This window comes from Geotrypetes seraphini, chromosome 2 (genome assembly GCF_902459505.1).
Source record: "Geotrypetes seraphini chromosome 2, aGeoSer1.1, whole genome shotgun sequence".
Classification (NCBI taxonomy): Eukaryota; Metazoa; Chordata; class Amphibia; order Gymnophiona; family Dermophiidae; genus Geotrypetes; species Geotrypetes seraphini.
This window is the reverse complement of record NC_047085.1, coordinates 315369147-315395416: the sequence shown is the minus strand read 5'-3', so window position 1 is coordinate 315395416 and position 26270 is coordinate 315369147. Positions and strand designations below refer to the sequence as shown.

The window sequence follows — 26270 nt, the reverse complement described above, 5'->3', positions numbered from 1 at the left end:
TCGCCATTATCAGTACAAAGTGCTACCTTTTGGCCTCGCTTCCTCACCCAGGGTGTTCACCAAATGCCTCATTGTGGTGGCGGCCTTCCTCAGGTCTCACAACCTCCAGGTGTTCCCCTACTTGGACGATTGGTTAGTGAAAGCACCTACGTCTCCACTTGTGCTACAAGCCACTCATCATACCATCTCTCTCCTCCATCTTCTGGGGTTCGAGATCAACTACCCCAAGTCGCATCTGCTTCCCACACAGCGCCTTCAGTTCATTGGAGCAGTTCTCGACACCACACTGATGAGGGCGTTCCTCCCCTCCGATCGTCAACGGACTCTGCTCCACCTTTGTCGTCAGGTGCTCCTTCATCACTCCATTTCTGCTAGACAGATGATGGTCCTCCTGGGCCACATGGCCTCGACGTTGCATGTGCTTCCCCTGGCACGACTCCACCTCAGGACACCTCAATGGACTCTGGCCAACCAGTGGTCACAGACCTCGAATCTTCTTTCTCATCCCATCTCTGTAACATCGTCTCTTCAGCGATCTCTACAATGGTGGTTGAACTCCTCAAATCTTTCCAGGGGTCTTCTTTTTCACCCGCCCCCTCATTCCATGATCATCACCACGGATGCCTCCCCTTATGCATGGGGAGCCCACCTGGGAGATCTACGCACCCAAGGTCTTTGGACCCCACAGGAGCGTCGACATCACATCAATTTCCTCGAACTGAGAGCTATGTTCTACGCTCTCAAGGCCTTCCAGCACCTTCTCTGCCCTCAGGTTCTTCTCCTATGCACAGACAACCAAGTCGCCATGTACTACATAAACAAACAGGGCGGCACCGGGTCTCGCCTCCTTTGTCAGGAGGCTCTCCGCATTTGGACCTGGGCCACGGCCCGCAGTCTCTTCCTCAAGGCTGTCTATATCCAGGGCGAACAGAACTCCCTGGCCGACAATCTCAGCCGCATCCTTCAACCTCACGAGTGGACTTTGGACCCTCCCACGCTCCACTCCATCTTTGCTCGCTGGGGCACTCCGCAGGTGGACCTATTTGCAGCTCCTCACAACCATCAGCTGCCCCAGTTCTGCTCCAGACTCTTCTCTCCTCACCGTCTGGCCCCGGATGCATTCCTGCTCGACTGGACGGATCAGTTCCTCTATGCCTTTCCTCCACTTCCTCTGATGTTGCGGACTTTATCCAAACTCCGCAGGGACAGGGCCACCATGATCCTCATCGCTCCTCGGTGGCCTCGCCAACACTGGTTTCCTCTCCTGCTTCAGCTCAGCGTCAGGGATCCCATTCCTCTTCCTGTGTTTCCTACTCTACTTACGCAACAGCGTCAGTCTCTGCTGCATCCCAATCTGTCTTCGCTCCACCTGACAGCTTGGTTTCTCTCGGGCTGACCTCTCCAGGAAATCTGTCTCAGCCTGTCCGTCTCATTTTGGACGCCTCCAGGAAACCGGCCACCCTCCAATGTTACCATCAGAAGTGGACCAGGTTCTCCTCTTGGTGCCTCCGTCATCATCACAACCCCACCTCTTTAGCGGTGGAAACTGTTCTGGACTACTTGCTCTCCCTGTCCAACGCAGGCCTCAAGTCTACCTCCATCAGAGTCCATCTCAGTGCCATCACGGCATTTCATGAGCCTATCCTAGGAAAACCTCTCACGGCTCACCCTCTGGTTTCCCGATTTATGAGGGGCCTCTTCAATGTCAAACCACCTCTGAAGCCTCCTCCGGTCGTCTGGGACCTGAATGTGGTTTTATCAGCCCTCATGAAACCTCCTTTTGAGCCTCTTGCCTCAACTTCGCTCAAACTTCTGACATGGAAGGTGCTTTTCCTCATTGCCATCACCTCTGCCAGGAGGGTTAGTGAGCTGCATGCACTGGTCGCCGATCCACCGTTCACTGTTTTTCACCATGACAAGGTGGTTCTGCGTACCCATCCAAAGTTCCTTCCCAAGGTAGTCTCGGCTTTTCACCTCAACCAGTCTATTGTGTTGCCTGTTTTTTTCCCAAAACCTCATTCACATCCCGGGGAACAGGCATTGCACAGTCTTGATTGCAAGCGTGCCCTGGCTTACTATCTTGATCGTACAAGGGCTCACCGCTTGTCCCCTCAGCTCTTCCTGACCTTCGACCCTAATCGTCTGGGTCGACCGGTCTCTAAACGGACGCTATCCAACTGGCTTGCAGCTTGCATCGCGTTCTGTTATGCTCGGGCCGGTCTGTCACTGGACGGTGCTGTCACTGCCCACAGGGTGAGAGCTATGGCCGCTTCTGTTGCTTTCCTCCGTTCCACACCCATTGAGGAAATCTGCAAGGCGGCCACCTGGTCCTCAGTTCACACATTCACTACTCACTACTGTCTGGATGCTTTCTCCAGACGGGATGGGCACTTCGGCCAATCTGTACTTCAGAATTTATTTTCCTAATGGCCAACCATCCCTCCTCCCTCTTTGTTAGCTTGGAGGTCACCCATGCGTAAAGAATATGCTGCCTGCTTGTCCTGGGATAAAGCACAGTTACTTACCGTAACAGGTGTTATCCAGGGACAGCAGGCAGATATTCTTACGTCCCACCCACCTCCCCGGGTTGGCTTCTTAGCTGGCTTATCCTAACTGGGGACCACGCACTCCTCCGTCGGGCGGGAAGGCACTCGCGCACGTGCGGTGCGGCCAACTAGAAACTTCTAGTTAAAAAGGTCCGTACCGAGGGCTCCGTCGGTGACGTCACCCATGCGTAAAGAATATCTGCCTGCTGTCCCTGGATAACACCTGTTACGGTAAGTAACTGTGCTTTATTGATTTATTGTTTTTTGGTCATGATCTAGAACATCATTTCGTTATTTGCTCAACATTATTTTCCATTTACATCTTTTGATTCGGCCTTTTTTGGCTGAAGACAAAAAAATTTTTTTGTTGTTTAACGTTGTATCACCTGGTTCCCTTCAAAGGTGTATATTCAGCACGTTTTGTGCGTGTTCACGTAAATCACGTGAGTTCCGATAGGTCATTAAAATAAGTTTAAATTCTCGGCGTTCCCACGGGTCGCCGCCATTTGCAGTAAGCAGTACAAATGCGAGGAGCCAAGTTAAAAGTGTTTCGTAAGTTGCTCAATTGAGTTTGCGTTACAAATTTTTGCATTTGATAGGATGTTATAACATTTTAAAGCTAACTAATTTATTATGTTTTAGGCACTGTCATTTGATCCCCTGACGAAGCCACGGTGGGTGAAACGGTGGCCCCATTGGGATTCACAGTGCTCCACAAAAAAGATAAGTGCTTTTGAAGTTTTGCACTATCTCTTAATGTCTATATGAATTGATAAGTGCTTTTGAAGTTTTGCACTATCTCTTAATGTCTATATGAACATTTAGATAAAAAGACAAAAAATCTAAAAAAAGTTAGAAAATATCAAAAAGAATTAATAACTTATATAGCCTGATGCCAATGATTGAGACCTAGACCGTTGACTTGCCACAAATTATCAATACTATTGTGCTGGATGATACGGGCTCTGAGGCACGGCTAAATTTGTTGCAAAACTATCAGGAAGTAATTTTGTATCCAGTGTATTTATGCTATACTTCCAGTAGTACTTGTTTATTGGTTATACCATTTATTGCTATACCATGTCTTTAAGCAACTGGAATACTACTTTTGGATTCAATAGTGAACAAGCTGAATCCATTTTGAACATCCCCTCACAATTTGAAATTAACCCTATCGGAAATGAAAATTTAACCACTGACTGGAATCTTTTCTTTAATCAAAATAAAAAAATCATTAAAACTGAGCTAAATAGCAGCATTCTGGTAGAATACTGCAGGAAAGAAAGAATTCCTAGAGGTTTAAGGATGAATAAAGAACCACAAAACTTTAAAGATGACAAAGAATTCTTAAATAAATGGAACATGATTTTAAATAAATGTTCCTTTGACCTTATGTTGTTAATAATAGAAAAAAGCAAACAACAGGTAGAAGAATTTAAACAAGATGCAGAAAAAACTTTAACAACGCTTAAAGCCACACTGTCTCCAGAACTTTTTCAAAACCAACTAACAGCAACTAATGACAACTTACAAAAGTTTAAAGAAAGTATAAAAAAATTTAAACTGAAAAAGTTTTATAGGGACGAGAAGGACTATCAAAATAATAAAGTTTACCATTGGATGCAAACTAAGGATAATCAGAATGCAGTGGCGACAACCAACAATGCAGATTCTTCCACGTCTTTAGGAAGCTTGAGTTCTTCAACAAGTTCCTCTTCAGGAAAACCTTTTTTAGGATCAAGAGGAGGATTTCAAGCCCGAAAAAACAGACGAGGTCGCAACAGCAGCCGAAACAGACCGTGGACCAGATCACAACAAAAGAATCAATAACCACCATCAATCTTTCACGATATGAGCTTAATTCAGGAGACATTGATTTATTAAATCACGGACTATCATTCGTCCCGACAGTGCCAAGCAATGAATTCCAGTTCCATATAGATTTTGAAAGATTCATTAGATTATTGGAAATCAAGATTTTCTTCACCACAAAAAAAGATTCAGTTGATAGAACGATGATTGCTCCAAAATCTACATGGAAACCTTCTCGTCCTATGAATGTTAATGTTAAAGTTTTCAGAGATTTGGTTTATAAACACTGCAAAAACATTTTTAGTGAAACTCGAAAACAAAAATTTAAATCAAACTTGACATATCAAGAGCATTCTGCCTTAATGAATCTCCAACATAATAAAAATATCATCATTAAATCAGCCGACAAGGGTGGTGGAATTGTAGTACAGGATACTGAAATCTATACAAGAAAAGCAATTCAACATTTACAAGATCAAACAGCTTACCAGGAATTAAAACTTGATCCAACTAAAAAGTTGCAAAATAGAATACGAAAATTAACAGATATAGCGTTAAAAACAGGTTTCATTACCAACAGAGACTACAGGTTTTTGAATGTCAACCATCCAATTATTGCCAGTATATATTTTCTACCAAAGATACACAAAAATTCAGATGACCCTCCATTTAGACCAATTACATCTACCAAGGGTTCAGTACTTGAACCATTATCCAAATTTGTTGATCAACTCATCAAACATGAAGTTTTTAAATGTAAATCATTTGTTAGAGATTCCAAGCATTTTTTAAATAAACTGCATGCAGTAGATGTTAAAGGAGAACCTTTTATTATGGTCACACTTGATGTAAAAGCTTTATATACATCCATTCCACAATTGGACGCTTTAGAGGTGATTAGAAATACACTTGAAAATCAACCGAAGCCTCAACTGATACCTACTGAATTCATTCTGTCTCTTGCAAATTTAGCCATGTGCGAGAATTATTTCACGTTTAATGGCACACTTTATAAACAAATACAAGGTGTGGCGATGGGTGCCACATTTGCCCCCTCTGTCGCCAACCTTTTTATGATCACATTTGAAAACATATGGATAGAATCTTCACCTTTTGAACACCTGATCATCTCGTGGTGGCGTTACATCGATGATGTATTTATGTTGTGGAGAGGATCTGAACAGCAATTACAAATGTTTGTGATTTGGTTAAATACATGTAGCGCACACATTCAATTTACTTATGCCTTTTCTACTGTGCGCATACATTATCTGGACATTGAAATTTCAGTTTATCAACAACAATTCCAAACACGTACCTATGAGAAACCGACTGCAAGAAATACTTTTTTGGAATATGGCAGCTGTCATCCAAGACTTTTAAAAAATAGTCTGCCTTTTTCTCAGATGCTTCGATTAAGAAGGAACTGTTCACAGTTAAATGAATTTAAAATCCAAGCCAAATTTCTCAGTAAAAAACTTCAGGCCAGAGGTTACCCACTTCACGTCATAAAAAATGCATATAGAAGAGCTAAGTTTAATAATAGAGATTTATTATTAGATGAATCCAAAATGAAAGTCAATTCTGACTCATCCACTGAAGTGGTTTCAACATGTGTCCTTAAACATTCCATCTCTAGCACAAAGTTAAAAAAGAACATCAGAAAACATTGGCCTATTATTCAAGCATTACCAGAATTTGAAAACTCACAATTACGGTTTGCTTTTGCAAGGGGAAAAAATCTAAAAGAATTTTTCAGCTCTAACCAGGAACAAGATAAAGTCACTTGTTCACCTTGCATTGGCCACTTCAAATGTGGTCATTGTAGTTTTTGCAATACATCTATTCAAACTAAGTCCTTTATTAACCCCAATAGCTCTATTACATACAAAATTAATCATTTTAGTACATGCACAACTGATCATGCAGTGTACATCATAATTTGCCCCTGTAAAAAGTTATATGTCGGAATGACCACCAGACCATTCAAAACCCGTCTGGCTGAACATAAATCTAATATTAAAAGAAGTCAAATAAAAGAACCGATGGTACAACACTGCCTAGAATTTAAACATACTTTCAATCAACTTAAAGGTCTTGTTATTGAGGTTATCAAGAAAAACAGCAGAGGAGGTGATAGAAACCCGATTTTGAAAAGACGTGAAACATTCTGGATTTTTACTCTACAAACTGTGCAACCCAATGGGTTAAATGACAAAATCGAGTGGTCAAGCTATTATTGATTTATTGTTTTTTGGTCATGATCTAGAACATCATTTCGTTATTTGCTCAACATTATTTTCCATTTACATCTTTTGATTCGGCCTTTTTTGGCTGAAGACAAAAAATTTTTTTTGTTGTTTAACGTTGTATCACCTGGTTCCCTTCAAAGGTGTATATTCAGCACGTTTTGTGCGTGTTCACGTAAATCACGTGAGTTCCGATAGGTCATTAAAATAAGTTTAAATTCTCGGCGTTCCCACGGGTCGCCGCCATTTGCAGTAAGCAGTACAAATGCGAGGAGCCAAGTTAAAAGTGTTTCGTAAGTTGCTCAATTGAGTTTGCGTTACAAATTTTTGCATTTGATAGGATGTTATAACATTTTAAAGCTAACTAATTTATTATGTTTTAGGCACTGTCATTTGATCCCCTGACGAAGCCACGGTGGGTGAAACGGTGGCCCCGTTGTGATTCACAGTGCTCCACAAAAAAGATAAGTGCTTTTGAAGTTTTGCACTATCTCTTAATGTCTATATGAATTGATAAGTGCTTTTGAAGTTTTGCACTATCTCTTAATGTCTATATGAACATTTAGATAAAAAGACAAAAAATCTAAAAAAAGTTAGAAAATATCAAAAAGAATTAATAACTTATATAGCCTGATGCCAATGATTGAGACCTAGACCGTTGACTTGCCACAAATTATCAATACTATTGTGCTGGATGATACGGGCTCTGAGGCACGGCTAAATTTGTTGCAAAACTATCAGGAAGTAATTTTGTATCCAGTGTATTTATGCTATACTTCCAGTAGTACATGTTTATGGGTTGTAACCCCCCACATTTTACTGAAAACTTCACTTTTTCCCTGTTTTTAGGGAAAAAGTTAAGTTTACAGTAAAATGTGGAGGGTTACAACCCCCCACAACGCCGGTGCAATCTCTATTAAGTAAACTTGGGGGGCTCCCCAACAAAACCCCCCGTCGGAGCCCCTAAAAACTGTAATTTCTTTGGCGCGCGCCTCTGTCTTGCGCTCAGTTGTCGGCGCGCGTCTTTGTCTTTCGCGGGGTTGTCTATGAACAGAGTCCTCTAGACCCCAGCAGAGTTCTAGGTTTGAGGATTAGGGTTAGCAAATCCTAGATGCAGATGACCATTTATTTGCAGGTGCCATGAGCCTGGGATCTGCAGTGACAGATAATCCTGCATGCATATGAGCGTACAAAAATATAATAATAGCCATACTGGGCCAGACCAATAGTCCTTCTAGCCCAGTATCCTGTTTCCAACGGTGGCCAATCTAGGTCACAAGTACCTGGCAGAAACCCAAATATGAGCAATGTTCCATGCTACCGATTCCAGGGCAAGCAGTTGCTTCCCAATGTCTACATATCTCAATAGCAGACTCTAGACTTTTCTTCCAGGAACTTATCCAAACCTTTTTTTTTTTTTAAAACAGATATGATAATTGCTGTTAACACATCTTCTGGCAACGAGTTCCAGAACTTAACTATTAGTTGAATGAAAAAATATTTCCACCTATTTGTTTTGAAAGCATTACCATGTAATTTCATTGAATGTCCCCTTGTCTTTGTACTATTTGAAAGAGTAAAAAATTGATTCAATTTTTCCTGTTCTTTACCACTCAGGACTTTGTAGACCTCGATAATAACCCCCCCCCCCCCCCCCCCCCCCCCCCCCCCCCCCCCCCCCCCCCAGCCATCTCTTTTCCATGCTGAAATCCCTAACCTCTGTAGCCTTTCCTCATATGAGAGGAGTTCATCCCTTTTATTATTTTGGTCGTTCTTCTTTGAACCTTTTCTAATTCCGCTATATCTTTTACACCAACCAGAATTAATGGAGTATTCAAGGTGAGGTCGCACCATAGAGCGATACAGAGGCATTATAATAATATTGGGCTTATTTACCATCCCTTCCCAATAATTCCTAGAATCCTGTTTGATTTTTTGCCTGCTGGGTAATCACTAGTCCTCAAATAATTTGAATTTTTTTTCCTGCCCTTTCAGATGCAGCTTGGTTTCACTGTTTTAAAGTTTTATTTTGTTCTATTGAGATTTAACATATGACAAATGAGCACAAAATACCCCAAAAAATAATAGAACAAAGCACTCTATGCAATGCATGTCTGCTAATAGCCAGTATAAGAAGGAAATATAGTACTCCCCCTGAAATTCGCTGGGATTACGTTCTAGGAGCCCCTGTGTATTTTGAAAAACCACAAATACGGTTTTTAGGCAGGGGAGACAGGAAAGGGCAGCCATAGCGCCGGCAAGTGAAGGAAATCACTCGCTGTATGCTCCAACCGCCTCGTCCTGTGCTAAAGTCGGGCCTCACCAATCAGCAGCTGCTTTGACACGCAGCTCCTGATTGGTAAGGCCCGACTTTAGTACAGGAAGAGGCGGTCAGAGCATACACCGAGTGATTTCCTTCACTCGCCGGCGCTCCGGCTGCCCCCTCCTGTCCGGTCATTCGCGATCAGAAAATACCGCGAATGACCGGGACCGTGAATTTGCGGTATTGTAATATCATAACTCTTCACTGTTCCTGTAACTTACTCCTATCCTGAAATGTAATTCTACTGGAATGTCCCAGATATTTTCTATATTGTAATCCGCCTAGAACCGCAAGGCACAGGTGGAATAGAAATCCGTAATGTAATGTAATGTTAGTTCTGTTAAACCTCTTAAATCCCCCCTCCCACTTTCTTCCCCAAGTCTTTACTCTAGTCTGGATGGCCAAACAGAAACAAAAAAATCCTATCAAGCTAATTCGTTACCTTCAACAAAAGAAAGGCGTAGTGGTTCTTAATCTTCCTCCTCGCTGTCTCCCATGCAATAAGCAGCAGAAGAAAAAAAGGTAGGAGGGGAGATGGGAGGGTAGGATACAAACTTCTCTGATAAAAACTGCCCATCCTCAATCCAAATCTTCTATGTTACAAAGTACTGAGAACCAAATTACAGTATGTGCTTACACAAGTTCCCAATTAGATAAAAAGGAGGCTTTTTTCCCAAGGAGGACTGCTGCCTGTTGCTCCAAACAAAATGAGGGGCATGAAAATGGTTACACCAACTCCAAAATGAAAGCAGCTTTTCACTAATCCACCCACTAAAGATGGTGGTGGGTTGGGGGGGGGGTTGTTTAGTATTTTTTTGCATGTTAATCCTTCTTTCTCAATCTAGTCGAGTGCTCTGCTCATCCCTTCTATCTGTAGAGATTCATAATGATTTACTGCGGGATCAGTGATCCTTTCCAAATATCTAAGGGCTGAACTCTGAAATTGTTTCTTTGGGTCAAGCCCAAAAAAACGCATTACAAAATAAGTTAGTATCTCAATTTAGATTTTAAACAAACTGATGAAGCCACTCGTCCTGGCAGACAAGCATGCTGTTCAATAAAATAAACTCAAAAAAGTACCCAAAATTGACTGACATTCATGGGGGTTCAGCACTCGCCAAAAACTCCAGAATCCTGCTTATTAAATGAGAGAAATCAAGAACTTCTAGCGTTATGCCAAAGATCTTTATCTCAGTAAACTCATAGGGTTCAAAATCTTTGGAAACCTACATAGAGTTAAAATGCTGAAAGAATGTTCCCATGCATTACAATAGAGCAGTGATTCCCAACCTTGTCCTGGAGGAACACCAGACCAATCGGGTTTTCAGGCTAGCCCTAATGAATATGCATGAGAGAGATTTGCATATGATGGAAGTGATAGGCATGCAAATTTGCTTCATGCATATTCATTAGGACTAGCCTGAAAACCCAATTGGCCTGGTGTTCCTCCAGGACAGGGTTGGGAACCACTGCAATAGAGAGTGCTTGTAAGTGGACTCTAAGCCCTTAATGCAAACTACTAGAGTGTAAAGATTTTAATATAATGAAATAACTAGCGGCAAAGATATCACCTGGATACGCGTGCATCCTCTGCCAAAGCAGTCCATTGGAGTGTAAAATATGTAATAACACTCCCTGCAATTGCCAGTGTGCAAATACCTCAGAAAAACTAATTACCCCTAATGGGAAGTAAATCTGACACTAAAAAGAACACACCAAGACACTACCTTGCAAAGAAAAAAAAAGTACATATTTTCTGTAAAGATGCATGTATCAAAAAATTAATGTGCCATGGGGCTAGGTATGCTTTCTCATAAACAAAGGCATAAAAATATTTTCTCTCCTAAAAACCATCCCCAAGGGGTACAATACGCAGGCATAATTATACTTGGGAATCCCCATCCCTTTCCTGTGCCATGGCCTGAAGGATTCACTATTTTGAAACAGTACGAGTATCTGTAATGTCGACTTGAAAAAGACCAAATTGAAAAGGACATGCACAGGGTGAATGCACCATTGTGTCACACTTTCTCCGTTTGCAGATAAGCATGTCCTCTGCGAATATCTGTGGGAAGACACGTTGAAAACTGCCTCTGTTCACTGGTATGGTGGGTGATAAGAAGGACACTGGGTTCTAAGTTTGAGCCTTACAGTGAAAAGTATAAATGCAGTTACATAAGAATGTGTGTATTAGTTACTGGCTGGCACAAGACAGGCAAAGCAGCAGGATCAACCCGCCCCCCCCCCAAAAAAAAAAACAACAAAAAACCCAACCCCAAAATACAAACCAACCAACAACCAAAAGCCTGCCACTCTTCAGCTACTGTACAAAACAAGAACATTTTTTTCTCTTCAGTCCAGCACCAATGGGCAGCCCCAGGCTTTTTGCTGGGCTTAGTGAGGCCCCTTACTACTACTATTTATCACTTCTATATTGCTGAAAGGATTACGCAGAGTTACAGAGTTGTACATTTTGTTGGTCAGTATAAAAGAATGGATAGCTTCCATCTTGCTACTGGATTGTGATCTGCATCTTAATGTAGCTGAATTATTTAAAGTTGTGTGGGGTGCTTGATCTAATTTAAAGGCCTTTACTTTTTTTTTTTTTTTTTTTAATCTCTTTATTCATTTTAAAAACCAACATGTACAAATAAATAGCACTTAATTCCTTCAAATGATATAACGATATAATAAATGCATATCCCTTCCTACCCACCCTTTCATACAACCTAAAGACAATCAAGAGTAACATAAATGATCAAAAGAAACAAAATTGCAATCAAATAATAAATTAAAGGCATATCCCTTCCCCCCTCCCACCCACCCATCCTGGAAGTGTATAATCAAAGGGCTAAAATTAACAATCAATCTTTACAAAACATTGTCAATGGGTCCCAAACCTCCTTGAATTTCTTATAATGTCCCAATTGTATTACACTCATCCATTCACATTTATAAGTTTGGCACAAGGATTCCCACCAAAAACTATAGTTTATTTAACCTGTCCCAATTTTTCCAAATAAGCTGCATGGCAACTCCCGTCATGATGAAAAGTAATCTATTATTACATGAAGTTATTGGACTCTTGGCCCTCAATAATGTGCCAAACAGCACTGTATCATATGTCGATGCCACTGGAACTTCCAGTATTCTATTGATTTGACTCCAAATGGATTGCCAAAATTTAAGTATCAAGGGACAAAAGAATAGATGATCCAGTGTCCCTATATCGAGATGACAGTGCCAGAATCTAATTTTTGTAATCTAACAGGGGTCCAAAAAAACTTCTATGCAACAAAAAAAACCATGATTGTCTCATAGATGCCAACACTGTACATCTCATCCTCCAAGTCCAAATCCGTTGCCATTGAGTAGCCTTTACTTTTATTTAGTGAACTTTTGTTCATTTGTGAATGACATTTAAAGTGAGTACATTTTATTGCTGAAGTTTAGAGTTACACCCCAGGGAATTTACGTAGTTATGCACTTGCAGAGTTCCGCTCATAATTGAGTACATGCAGAAGAGTGGAATATGGCAGTGAAAGACAGTGGTTGTGGCAACCAATAATGTTGGGGATTACTAGTAAGCCGGCAGAAAGACTTGAGGTTACAGCAACACTCCATGGGTTAAGAGACGCTGGTGCAGAAGGAGGGATGCTTGTGAACTCAGGAGATGGAGAGAGAGTCTACAGGAGAGATTATTGGAGGGAGGGAGAAGGAGCATGCTGGGGGAAACAAGTCATGTGTTCTTGTTCTGCTGTCCTTAGAATACCTATTGAAAATGAGCAGCTTTATTCTTTTTTTTTTTTTTTTAATAAACTTTATTAATTTTCAAAACTTCAATAGTGCAATATAACAAATATAACGTATAATTATACAATAGAAGCACATTCAACATACACATGTTCATAATCAACCATTTCCCCCCACCCACCCAATGATTATTCAATAAAACACAAAAACATATATTACCGCAAAAACCTTACCCCATTCAAAATACTGATATCTTCCCACCCACCCCAAGTGTAAATATTTAAAAATCAATTTATAACAGAAATAAACCACCCCCCCTCCCTGGATATGTACAAAAATAACAAAAACTGACTCGCATGCAATAATCAATTATAATGATGTCAATGGGCCCCATATCAATTTAAATATATTATCATGCCCCAAATTCTCAGCGTTCATCCTTTCAAATCTATAACTAGAGCATAGACTTGCCCACCAGAACGAAAAATGTATTCTTTAGGGTCACCAAGTGATTTACTTGTATTCCTTCCATTTTTCTTCAGAACAGGTTTTGATATATATTCATATTGTTGTGAATTAAACCAACTCTTCTGCTAAGTAGCCTAAACTGGGATACTGAAAAGGCTTTATATTACTCTTTTCCAGACAAGAAAGTGTTGCGTATGGTTTTTATGTGCCTATAGAGATCATTGTTCACACTGAGGAAGGAAACAAACTGATCTGTCGCTGTTACCAAATGAAGGACCCTGTCTTTGCCCCGCCATCACCACAGTATAAATGGGTAAGCATCTCTATTTGATTCAACCTCTCATGTTATCAGCAAAACCAGTATTTCATATTTGCATTCTAACAGTGGTGTAAATAGTGTGGTTACAAGAGTTCACAGGGGTGATATGAAACACACTTGGTAAGCAGAAAAATGAAGAAATATTGAAAGTCTACCCATTTTTAAAGGACCTTACAACCTGTAACTGAATTAGTTTTCAAATGCTTTGGAAGTTTGGATATAATTTAGTCTGTGACTTATTTGTCCTAATCTTGCCACTTGGAGGCCATCTTTGAAAACAGCACCTATGATTAATGAGGGAAATGTTAATATCTGATCTATAATGTTTTTTCTTTTCAATGGTGTATTGAAATAACAACAAAAAAAGTCTTTTATCTCTTGAGTGATTGGCTCATAGAAACTGTAAAATTTTATACGCAGAACCTATAAGAGTACTTGTTTTGCGTGGAAAGTTGTACCATTCACACTTTGACAAAGGCACATTTTAATTGTATTAAAGATATGAATGATTTTGGAGTTTTAAATAAAATGCTACAGCTGATTTTGAAGTCAAATCTGTGAGATGGCATGCTCTGGCTATTTTAACCATTTTCAGTTGTCTCGTGTACATTTTCCATTGCATTTAAATAATTTATTTTTAGCTAGCATCACAAATTCTAACATATTCAATACTGATTACTTCCCCCTCCTCATCTCCCTGACCCAAAACCTATACATTGTACCTCCCCTTTATGGTAAAAGCTCTAACCACAGCATCCCTCTGTCTTTCTATCCTACCCCAGCATTCACTTGTCTCGCCCATCACCATTATCCCCCTCCTTCATATTTCCTTTTATCCATCTACACCACCTGATGTAGAATGATGAGTTGGGGGACCCAAGATGTTAGCACTCCTTTGTGCATGTTGCCCTGTGCAGTTCCACATTTCACCATTCATAGATTTGAAAGGGAGCAGTGCTATTTGCAGCCGTGGTCTGGAGCAGGTCTTTCAGAGTCACTGTGCTCTTTGCCACTGTTCGCCATGATCCAGTAAATGAAAGTTTGTCCACTGCTCATGGACGTAAAGTGTTCCGACAATGAATAAAATCAGTTAATCAAGCAGATCTTCAGAGAGCTTGAAAACTGCCTGTACTTATGAACACCGCTTAGATTGCTTTTATAAGTGGTATATCAAAATTTTAATAAACTTGAAACTTCATTAGGGATACCTTGAAAACCCAAGCGGATTGGTGTCTGAGGACTTGAGGAATCGAGGAATCATAGCAGATTGGTGCAGCTTCTAGTTTCTTAAACATGTGCATATCTTATCTAGTTATGACCAGTGATGGATATAGCGTATTTGCCTGGGGGGTGCTCTCATCCCCACCCACTCTGGGTGTCAATCTGGTCTCTCAACTCCAACCCCCCACTTAAATTCTTTGTTGACAGTGAACAGCAACTCGTGCACACAGCTTGCTCCAGTCCTTGAGCCTTTCCTATGATATGGTCCTGCCTATGCATAAACAGGAAGGTTATACAGGGATGGGGTTGGGAGAGACAGGAGTGCCTGCGGGGGAGGGGAAGGAGAGATTCTGGGAAGTTTCAGCTAGTGGGACTTGTAGATCCCAATCACCCACATCACAGTACACTCCCATGTTGCCTGCACCCAGGGCAGACTACCCTTGCCACTCTGCCCCTGGTATGCCACTGTTCATGATTGATCTTGAAAACAGCAAATCATACATCCGTGTATTAAAGAAAAAAAATCATAGTGCAGGAACTACCCATTTCAGCTGCATGGAACAGGTTCTTGTGAACCTCATATGGAGACTTCAATCCAAATATGTCAGGTAAGAAAAAAGAAGAAAGCCTTCATAAACCACAAGAGATCGTAGAAAGAGGAAGATAGGGAACAATATCTGGAAAAGCTAAGAGAAGCCAGTAAAGTAGTCAGGGAAGCAAATATGTAAATGGAATTAAAATATCCTAATTGGCAAAATGGGGGGGGACAAGACATTTTTTTTAAATGTCAGTGATAAGAGGAAATCCAAAAGTGGTCTTGTGAGATTCAAGGGTGAAGGGGAGGAATATGTAGAAGCTGATAAGATAAGATTGTTAACAAATATTTTGGCTCTATGTTTCCAGTTGAAGGACTGGGATCAGGTCTGCAGAAGACAAATAGGAATGGAGGTGTGGTAGTACCTGAACAATTTCAAGAGGACTGAGTTCATGAGGAGCTAGCTAAACTAAAGGTATACAAAGCAATGGGGCCAGATGACATAAATCCAAGGATACTAAAGGAACTTAGGGATGTTTTGGTGGCTCTGCGGGCTGACCTTTTCAGTGTTTCTCTAGAGTTTGGAGTAATCCCAAAGGAGTGAAGAAGGGTAAATGTGGTCCCACTCTACAAAAGCAAAGTAAGGAAATGGTTGGGAACTATAGGCTGGAAAATCTGACTTATGTGATAAGTAAATTATGTTACATAAACACAGGAGTCTGTATGTTAGGTGATCAATCTGTGTTTGCGAACCGCTTACAAAAGGATGCCAATCACATCTTTCATCTCCTTCTCCTTCACCAGTGGAGTATAGTGCCCTCTTCAGTTTTTCCTTCTGCAAGCAAACTGAGGTGCGTTCTGATTTGCTCTTTTTGGGTTTTATTATTTTTGAGTATTTTATTCGGTTTTGTGAGGCTTCGGTGCACAGATGACCCCAGCTACTGTGCCTGGGAGAGGACACAACCTCCGCAAGGGCAGACTGCAGCTTGCAGGGCAATTCCCGCATTTTCATGTCTTCATTGTTTGAGGTCTCCAAAAAGGATTTTCTCCCCACTACTCAGATCCCCAGCCCTAGAGGACTTGGAGGAGGCTGAGCTCAAAGCTCCCACCCCTCCCTTGCGAGCCCTATGGCATGCGGTACACAGATACTCCTCCATCTGAGGAGTCCACCCAAATGATTTTGAGGCACATGGAGGCTTTAGAAAAAAAGATTGTTTAAAATCCAAGATGGTCACCGCCAGTGACTGCGCCAAAAAACGGCTCCCGTCAAATCTTAAAAACTCAGGAAAAGAAGTTTTGGAAGTGGGGAGCACTAACTCTGACCCCAAAATCTCTTTAAAAAAATGTTTTGACATCTCCCCTCCCCCTGATTTTCCCCATAGGGAATAATGGGCTATACTCACTGTGTGTTGCTGGGGCTGCCTGTGTCTGCTTTGCTTCAGTCTGACTGCATGAGAGAACATTCTGCCTCAAATCCTTAATGGAATTAATCCACCTGGAGATCTTTGAGCTGCCAGTCAGATACCAACTGAGGGATCCACCCCATAGATCTTCACAGTGGAACAGGGAGAGATTAAAATACAGCCAGCTCTCTGAAACCCAAAGGGAATCGCACAGGGGGCCCCACAGCCTGTGTTTAAAAGCCTCTACTAAATCAGAAGGTGAGCTGGCTCCCAGGGGAATGGGCCCCAAGCCTCAAAGAAATCCAAAGCAGACTAGCTCATTGGGTACACCTGGGGGGGCTCATTGCAGAAGTCATATGGTACAGAGCCAATGCACCCTCCTGTAGAGAGAGTGGTCCATAAATCATCTGGAGCTATGAGCCATTAATCTAGTGCCCAGTACTGGCCTTAGTTCCTTGAATATATACCCATTATTTTCTGATTAGATTAGATATCCTCTGTGTTCATCCTACGCTTGTTTGAACTCTGTCACCATTGCCTTCTCCACCTCAGGAGTGCATTCCACGCATCAACCACCCTCTCCGTAAAGAAGAATTTCCTAACATTACTCTTGCATCTATCACCCCTCAACCTCAAATTATGCCCTCAGGTTTTTACCATTTTACTTTCTCTGGAATGGATTTTGTTCTACGTTAATATCTCCCCTGTCCCTCCTTTCCTCTAGGGTATACATATTCAGAGCTTACAAATTCAAGGAGGAAAGGTATCATTGGCATCTCATCTGGATGTAACCCTTTTTTTAAAGGAGCGCTGAGGTCATCATCTCTGTTGCGCCAGCCTTTTCCATCCTGGAATCTTAATATCAAATTGAAGACAGTATTTCTGATGGCAATAGTTTCAGCGAGACAGATCTCAGAGGTGCAGGCTCTTTCTTGCTGAGAGCCCTTTCTCAGGATCACAAAGACTGGGGTACCTTCCTTTCTATCAAAAATTGTGTCAGCCTTTCATGTCAAAAAAGAGGTTTGTTTGCCTGCTATTTATCCTAAGGGTGTGGTTAAGTAAGATAAGATATTGCGGAGGCTGGATATGCGAGGGGTTTTACTCCACAACCTTGGAAGGACCAATGATTCTCAACTTTTTGACCACCTTTTTGTTCTAACCAGTCAGTCAAGATGAAACAGACCAGCCTCCAAGGCTTCTATCACCAGAAGAGTTTGCATAGCAATTTCATCGACGTACTGTACATTGGCTGTGACAAACAGTCATCTATTTCTCTCAAAGCTCATTCAACCAGAAGTGTGGCAACTTCATGGGCAGAGTCTCAGACAGTTCCACCTGAAGAGATTGTATACCAGCTACTTGATCTACTCTCCATACCTTATAGATTTCAGTATGTATACTTTGGAAGAAAAGCGGGAAAGGGGAGATATGATAGAGATGTTTAAATACGTGTGTGGCATAAATGCGCATGAGGTGAGTCTTTCATTTGAAAGGAAGCTCTGGAATGAGAGGGCATAAGATGAAGTTAAGAGGTGATAGGCTCAGGAGTAATCTAAGGAAATACTTTTTTACAGAAAGGGTGTTTGATACATGGAATAGTCTTCTGGTAGAAGTGGTGGAGATGGACTGTGTCTGAATTCAAGAAAGAGTGGGGCAGGCACATGGATTCTCTTAGGGAGAGGAGATGGTGAATACTATGGTTGGGCAGATTGGATGAGTCATTTGACCATATGCCATCATGTTTCTATATTTTTCTGTTTCTGTGTTTAGATTATTTTGATATGAGGGCCAGGATGTTCCAGCAGGCGTTTAAGAACATAAGAAGTTGCCTCCGCTGAGGCAGACCAGAGGTCCATCCTGCCCAGCGGTCCGCTCCCGCGGCGGCCCATCAGGCCTAATTGCCTGAACAGTGTCCCTGACTAATTTTGTGACTGCCTCTAATCCTATCCCTATTACCTACCTTTACTCCTATCTGTACCCCTCAATCCCTTTGTCCTCCAGGTACCTGTCCAGACCCTCTTTGAAGCCCTGTAGCGTGCTCCTGCTTATCACATCCTCCAGTAGCGCGTTCCATGTATCCACCACCCTCTGAGTGAAAAATAATTTCCTGGCGTTTGTTCTAAACCTTTCACCTTTCAATTTCTCTGAGTGCCCCCTCGTACTTGTGGTTCCCCGTAATTTGAAAAATCTGTCCCTGTCTACTCTTTCTATGCCCTTCATGATCTTGAAGGTTTCTATCATGTCTCCTCTAAAGTCTCCGCTTTTCCAGGGAGAAAAGCCCCAACCTCTTCAGTCTGTCAGTATATGAGAGGTCTTCCATACCCTTTATTAGCTTAGTTGCTCTTCTCTGGACTCTCTCAAGTACCGCCATGTCCTTCTTGAGGTACGGCGACCAGTACTGGACACAGAACTCCAGGTACGGGCACACCATTGCATGATACAGTGGCAGGATGACTTCCTTCGTCCTGGTCGTGATACCTTTCTTAATGATGCCCAACATTCTGTTTGCCTTCCTTGCTGATCAGAAATTACTTTGAATAATGCTGTTTTTACAGTAGCTTTCAGCAGTTGGTCATTAAATTATTTATTGAAAAAAAAGATGCCACTTCCGTGGGTGTAATGTCTGTAATGTACTTGGAGAGAGATGGAGAATATTTTGAACCAGTTTTGCTTGCTAGTCCTTTTATTTATATCATCTCAATAACTGTGAATATGTGGTTACAAAGAATGATCAATAGGTTTGTTTTTCATCCTTTATCTTCCGTTCTACATTTCACTTTCTCACTGTCATCTCATCTCATTAGCCTTTAAGGGAAGTGAGCTGCATGATCTTCTCTAAGCTTACTTTATAAATTTCCTCTTTACTTGAATACTGTATTATCACAGGTTTCTGGTTCATTTCACCTTTTCATGCTATCTTTTTGTGTGTGTGTGTATTGGGAGGGGGGGTTGTCTGGACTTGTTAAAATACATTTGAAAATGTGAGCAGGCCTCATGGCTCAAACCGCTAGTGGTAAGTGTAGAAGACCATCAAGAGAAACTAGAAACTTCTACTTATTTGCTTATCCAAAAATGAATGGGTGTAGATATAAGATCTTCTTAGATAGGACCCTAGCATTTCAAGCTGGTAGGCAACAATCTTGGTTAGGTAAATGTATTCAGCAAGCTATGTTATCCTGTCACAGTTTTCGGAAATTAATTAAGTCCACTTTGTTCGATAAGTTTATTACTTAGTGAGTTTTATTATTGAAATTCTATTTTACAAATATTTGTATTTTTTACTGTATTATTGTATTTCGCTGATTGCCCAGCTCTTTTTAGTGTAAACCGTCTAGAACTTTTTGTTATGGCGGTATAAAAGAATAAAGTTGTTATTATTATTTTCTGTGGGAACTAGTCTGGGCTCAGTCTACTGCAGAGAGATGGTGTACTTGAGCCCAGGGATAAGGAAACACAGCTCCATTCCTATGGCAGTCCCTGTGGGCAAACAGATGGTGCTAAGAGTGCCTTGGAGGCACTCTTTGGGCTACCAAGGATCCCCTGAACTGCCAGAGTCATGCAGTCTTGGGAGTTGGAGGGTCCAGCTTCACATTTGGAAGCTCAGAGCCTTGGTTCATTTCTCCGACTTCCCTTCTCGTTGTAAAATAATTGTGTGTAACACTTGTGCCCACAGACCTACAGATAAAATGAATTATTTTAGTACATTACATATTGGAAATCCTAGCCCTAGATTATGATTACAAAAATGAACTATTAAAAATGATTGGTATTATATGTCTCCCTTTACTAAAACTGATATTGCTAAAGACCAAAAAAAAAGAGGGGCACTCAAGGAGAACTGAGACATTCTAGTTAATAAATTTTATTAACTTTAGAATATAACTTGTCACAAACAATATGTAAAACAGCAATTGAAGAAACTGGGTAACTTAGACATAACAGGGGTGAAAAGGAATGTCGATCAGAAAATGCTTCCATCTTTGGGATTGCAGAACTCCATAACTCGTTCTATGGTCTGGATTGTTTTATGGTTATAGTGATGTTTATCGTTGATGCAATATGTACGTTATACCGTGTTTCCCTGAAAATAAGCCCTAGCAAGATTTTCATGGTAGGTCTTAATATAAGCCCTACCCCAAAAATAAGCCCTAGTTCCGGGATTCGCCGGCAGTTTCCCTTCCCTCCCTCCCATCCCTTGTGCAGAAGAACCCACTCATGAGTGAGCACGCCCCGCCCCCCCCCCCCCCGAGCACCCGCCCCTGCCACGCAGCCGAACACCTATCCTTCCCTCCCTCCCATCCAAACCCTGCCAACTGCGACCGAGCCCTACATACCACCCTAAGCAGCGTCAGGCTGGCAGCACTCCAAACAGGCTGCTTCGGCCTTGTCTGCCCATGAATTCACTCTGCTGCATTACTGATGACCGACGCTGCTTAGGGAGGTATGTAGGGCTCGCTTGCGGTTGGTGGGGTTCAGATGGGAGGGAGGGAGGGAAGGATAGGGGTTCGGCTGCGCGGCGCAGGGGTACTCGCTCAAGGGTTCTGCTGTACAAGAGAGGGAAGGGAAGCTGGGCAAGAGTTCTGTTGCGGGAGGAAGGGAAGCTGGGCAAGAGTCCTACTGCACAAGGGATGGGAGGGAGGAGGGGAAAGATGCTGCACATGTGGGGGAGAGAAAGGAAAGAGGAAGAATTGGGGTAAAGGAGAGGAAGGGAGAGATGATCATGTACCTACTCCAAAAATAAGACCTAATGTGTTTTTTGGGCCTAAAATTAATATAAGACACTGTCTTATTTTCGGGGAAACACGGTTTGTAATTTTATATTATGTACTAGTATTTTAGCCCGTTACATTAATGGGTGCTAGAATATATGTCTGTCTGTCTGTCTTTATTTCTGTCTCTCTCTCCCTCCCGCTGTCTTTCTTTCTGTCTGTCTCTGTCCCCCTTTGTCTGTCTGTGTTTCTGTGTATCTCCCTGCCCCTGTGTCCTTCTTCTTTTCTTTCTGTCTCCCTTCCTCCCGTTGTCTGTCTGTCTTTCTATCTATCTATCTGTCTTTCTCCCTGCCTCCTATGCAGCAGCATTTCTCTCCCACCACTTCCCTGTGCAGCAGCCAAAGCAGCATTCCCTCCCCCTCCATTTCCCTCCCCCCACACCACTTCCCTGTGCAGCAGCAGTAGCATTTCCTCTATCCCCCTTTCCCTTCCCACGGTGTGTCCGGCTTACCGCCCCCCCTTCCCTTCCCGCGGTCCCGACTACGAACCTGGCGATTGCAGCAGGGTGTGAAGCAGTCTTCACACGCTGCTTCGGGTCCTTCTACTGCCCTGATTTACTCTGGCACATCCCTGATGACATCATCAGAGACATGGCAGAGCAAATCAGGGCAGTAGAAGGGCCCGAAGCAGCATGTGAAGACTGCTGCACACGCTGATGGAATTGCCAGGTTCGTAGTCGGGACCGCGGGAAGGGAAGGGGGGGCGGCAAAGGACTAAGTGAGCCGTCGGACGTTGGGAACGAATGGGAGGGTCAGACCGGCGAAAAAACCTTACCGAGTGGGGAGCCGGCAAAGGAGTGTTTTCTGATTTTAAAAGCGATTCAAAGGTCGGCTGCGTGGGAGTTTAGGGGCATAGCAACGGGCGTAGGGCTTCGGGTGGGGAAGATCTGGTCTGCTGATGCTGGCCTCCTCTCACTGGGTCCCCGCGCTGTCTATGCGTGCCGTGCGTGAGGCCGCTGGTAATGTCGGATTGCTCGGCGTGGGCCCCGTGCAGCAGGAGCTGAAAGCGCTGGGGGATCGTGAGAGCAGCCACCGCTGCTGGCGGCCAAGGTAGGTTCTGGGAAGAAGGCTGGGGGGCTCGCGCATGCGCACTCCTGCGGCCACAGAACCTACTGATCATGGAACACGCAGATAGGAGTGCGCATGCGCGGCTAGCATTTTATTATATAGGATGTAAGTGTCTAAGTCGCCCTGGATAAGGGTAGGGGATAAACAAACAAGCAAAAAGCCTTCCATATCAACTTCTTTTGAAAACAAGGGCCACCTCCATGCATTGCGCCAATTGACAAGCGCTGAAAACCTCTTACTTTACAGTCACCAGGTAAAACATAGCCAAATAATGAACTAAACTTGTCATCTTTGCTTCTGTTGCAGGTCATTTGTATGGGAGCAAAACAAAATAACTTACCAGCTGAGTACCAAAAGAAGTTAGAAGCTATAGAAACCAACAATTACACGGGACCTTTGCCAGTCATGGAAGAAATTAAAGCTGCTATGACTCAAACAAAGAAGATGACAAATTAGAACAAATGAATTTGGTGTTGCTGTCTTTTTACCGTTTTTGATAAGAAAAGAAGAAAGATTGATTGGAGAAACTACCCCGTTATGTAAAGGACTAGTCTCTTGTGTATAACATAACATAGTACTTATAAACCGCATAACCGTAAGTTCAATGCGGTGAACAAAAGATTAAAAATAATATAACCCAAGGATGATTTAAATTAGTTTGCTAAATATTATGAAAAAAGATGAGTTTTCAATTGGGTTCTAAAGTGCTTGTAAGAGCAAGCACTACGCAACAGTGGCCTAAAGTCCCCGTCATAGAAAGCCGGAAATGCTAGTGTATGTTCCAAGGATTTCTTGAGCAGACGGAAAATTAAACAATGGATGCGATTCTCTCCTATGTTCATGGAATGCTATGAGAAATCTATCGGTCATATAGTTTGGAGCAATACCATACGCAACTTTGTAACAAAGACTTTCGGAGCTTTTGCAACCATGCTGATTTGCACAGAATTCCTTTCTCATGAAGCATTTTACATCCAACTTAAAAGATTTTCTGTGATAGTTATGATGATGATATTCCCAGCCTGTACAGGAGAAAAGAAAAGGGAAGCAATAGTGTTGGACCTGAAAAGGAAGGGTGGGGTTGGAAGAGGGTGGTAAAGAGCAAGAGCAGGGGTAGGTAATTCTGGTCCTCAAGGGCCACAGGCAGATCAGGTTTTCAGGATATCCACAATGAATATATACAAGATGGATTTGCATGCATATTTATTGTGGATATCCTGAAAACCTGATCTGCCTGTGGCCCTTAAGACCGGAATTACCTACCCCTGCTCTAGACTCACCCACAGCTCTTTACCACCCTCTTCCAACCCCACCCTTCCTTTTCAGGTCCAACACTATTGCTTCCCTTTTCTTTTCTCCTGTACAGGCTGGGAATATCATTACCTACCCCTGCTCTAGAGTAATATATATAATGTGTCTGCTTTTGTTTTGTTTAGAGGGGAGGGGGAGGAGTATGATCTTCTCCACCCCCTCCTCCAACTTGGCATAGATTCTTGTCTTTTTTTTTCTTAGAAACATAGAAGATGACGGCAGAAAAGGGCTATAGCCCATCAAGTCTGCCCACCCTACTGTCCCTTCCTCTTAAGTCTATACCTAGTGACTATTTATTCAGATTGACTCTCTTAGGGATCCCCTATAGGCATCCCATTTATTCTTAAAGTCCCATTTATTTTTAAACTCCAACACGATGCAGGTCTCGATCATCCCATCAAGTCTGCTGACCCATCCTCTTAAGTCTATACATAGCGACTGATGTTCCCGTTCGACCCTCGTAGGAATCCCACATAGGTATCCCATTTATTCTTAAAGTCCAGCACGCTGCTGGCCTCGATCACCTGCGCTGGTAGCTCATTCCAACGGTCAACCACTCTTTCTGTGAAGAAGTACTTCCTGATGTCGCCATGAAATTTCCCGCCCCTGAGTTTGAGCGGATGCCCTCTGGTGACAGAGGGTCCCCTGAGAAAGAAGATATCATCTTCCACCTCGATACGTCCTGTGATGTATTTAAATGTCTCAATCATGTCTCCCCTCTCCCTACTTTCTTCTAGAGTGTAGAGCTGTAGTTTGTTTAGTCTCTCCTCGTAAGAGAGACCTTTGAGACCCGAGATCCTCCTGGTGGCCATCCGTTGAACCGACTTCATATCCCTCCCAGAACTCGCTCTGCCTTTCCCATACCTGTTGCCACAAGCCTCGACCTTTCCACCTGTCTGGTTGTAACTAAGCGGTATGATAAAATAACACATTTTCAAACATTGCATCTCTTAATCTATTCTTGGGCCCTGATGGTCAAAAGTCCCTGTTAAAATCCTGTGTGCTGGCAAATTTTCTGATTTCTAAACAAGTGATGCTCAAAAAAATTTGCATGCACAGAATAGTTCACAGAAGAGGCATAAATGTTCGCATGCGCCAGGAAAAGCTACATCGTAGGCACGCATGAACATCAGTCGACACCATTGAGGGAGGGGAGGGGGCAGAGAACTAGCAATAAGCTGTGAAAATGCAAGATATGTGGAGGGGCATAATTGAAAGGAACGTCTAAGTCCGTTTTTGTTCAAGTCGCCCAAAGTAAAAAATAGCTTAGGACCCATTTTTGAAAAATATGTCCAAATTTTTTTTTTTGTTTCAAAAATCGTCTTAACTATACGTCCTGCTGATCTGATCGTCCATCTTTATACTACATTTTCGTCCAACTTTTCGTCCAAGTCAAAAATGCCTAGACAAGCCCTGTTGGATGTGGGAGGGGTCTGCAAAGTGATGGACTGAACACCCAGACATGGAACCTAAATAGTGGGGTACCTTACAGGACTCTGCTGTGAATTTCACAAAAAGGGTGCCATGTCTTCATCTCGCTACAGCTCCCTTATAGGGCATGGTGAGCCCCCTAAACTACCTCCAGAATCCCCTAGACCCACTTATCTACCACCCCAATAGCCCTTATAGCTGCAGGAGTCACTTATATGCTAGTTAAAAAGAGTTTTGGGGTGTATAGGGGAGTGCACATGTTTCAATATCAATGCAGTGATTACAGGGGCTTATGGGCATGGGTCTACCTCTCTATGGGTCCCTAACCCACCCCCAAGACGGTTTAAGATGCCTCTGTGCAACATGACTAGGCTTTCCTATGCCAGGCTGCCAGGTGATGATGTTCTGGAGGCACAATTTTCAAGCTGTGATTAACATTTTTAGGGGGGTCGGTGATCACTGGGGTAGTGTGTGTGGGTCTGTATTATGTGTTTGCAGTGCTTATTTGGTCACTTTAGGTGGGTTTTTGTGACTTAGATTTTGTTTTAAATGGTCTAAGTCAGTGTTTTTCAACCTTTTTACACCTATGGACCGGCAGAAATAAAAGAATTATTCTGTGGACCGGCGGTTGAAGAACACTGGGCTAAGTCATGGGCCAGACCCCGCCCATCTCTACCCAATCTCCACCCCAGACCCCGCCCCCATAATAGTATTAATTGCACCTTGCACATCCCGTGCCTCATCTGGAAGCCTTCCCTCTGACGTTGCAACGTCAGAGAGAAGGCTTCCGGTTCAGGCGCAGGATGCCTGTAGGAGCCACTGAATCAGTGAGGAAGAGGGAGTTGGCTCGAAGATAACGCTGCATCGATCGCACTGTGGACTGGTGGTTGAAGAACACTGTTTTGGGCCCGATGCACATGTTGGCCCTGTGGACCGGCAGGAAATTTCTGTGGACCAGCACTGGTCCATGGACCGGTGGTTGAAGAACACTGGTCTAAGTCACAACGTACAAGTTCCGTCGATCCTGTGCTGTATAACTTTCGGTTATATATGCCGGCCCACG

At 42.7% G+C, this 26270-nt stretch overlaps 1 protein-coding gene across 4 annotated transcripts in view; it reads left to right on the top strand.

Moving 5' to 3' along the window:
* GGCT (gamma-glutamylcyclotransferase) overlaps positions 1–23259 on the top strand; it is a 45820-nt gene extending 22561 nt beyond the window's left edge. For 2 of the 4 annotated variants that reach the window (XM_033930061.1, XM_033930063.1), the window contains 2 exons: positions 13329–13464; positions 22772–23259. In XM_033930061.1, coding sequence (XP_033785952.1) covers positions 13329–13464; positions 22772–22921 — 286 coding nt within the window. In that variant the 3' untranslated portion in view covers positions 22922–23259. Of the gene's footprint in view, positions 1–8997; positions 9453–13328; positions 13465–15594; positions 15702–22771 lie in introns of those variants that run through there. The other 2 variants (XR_004538025.1, XM_033930062.1) reach the window with 2 other exon arrangements.
* The last annotated feature ends 3011 nt before the right edge of the window (positions 23260–26270 follow it).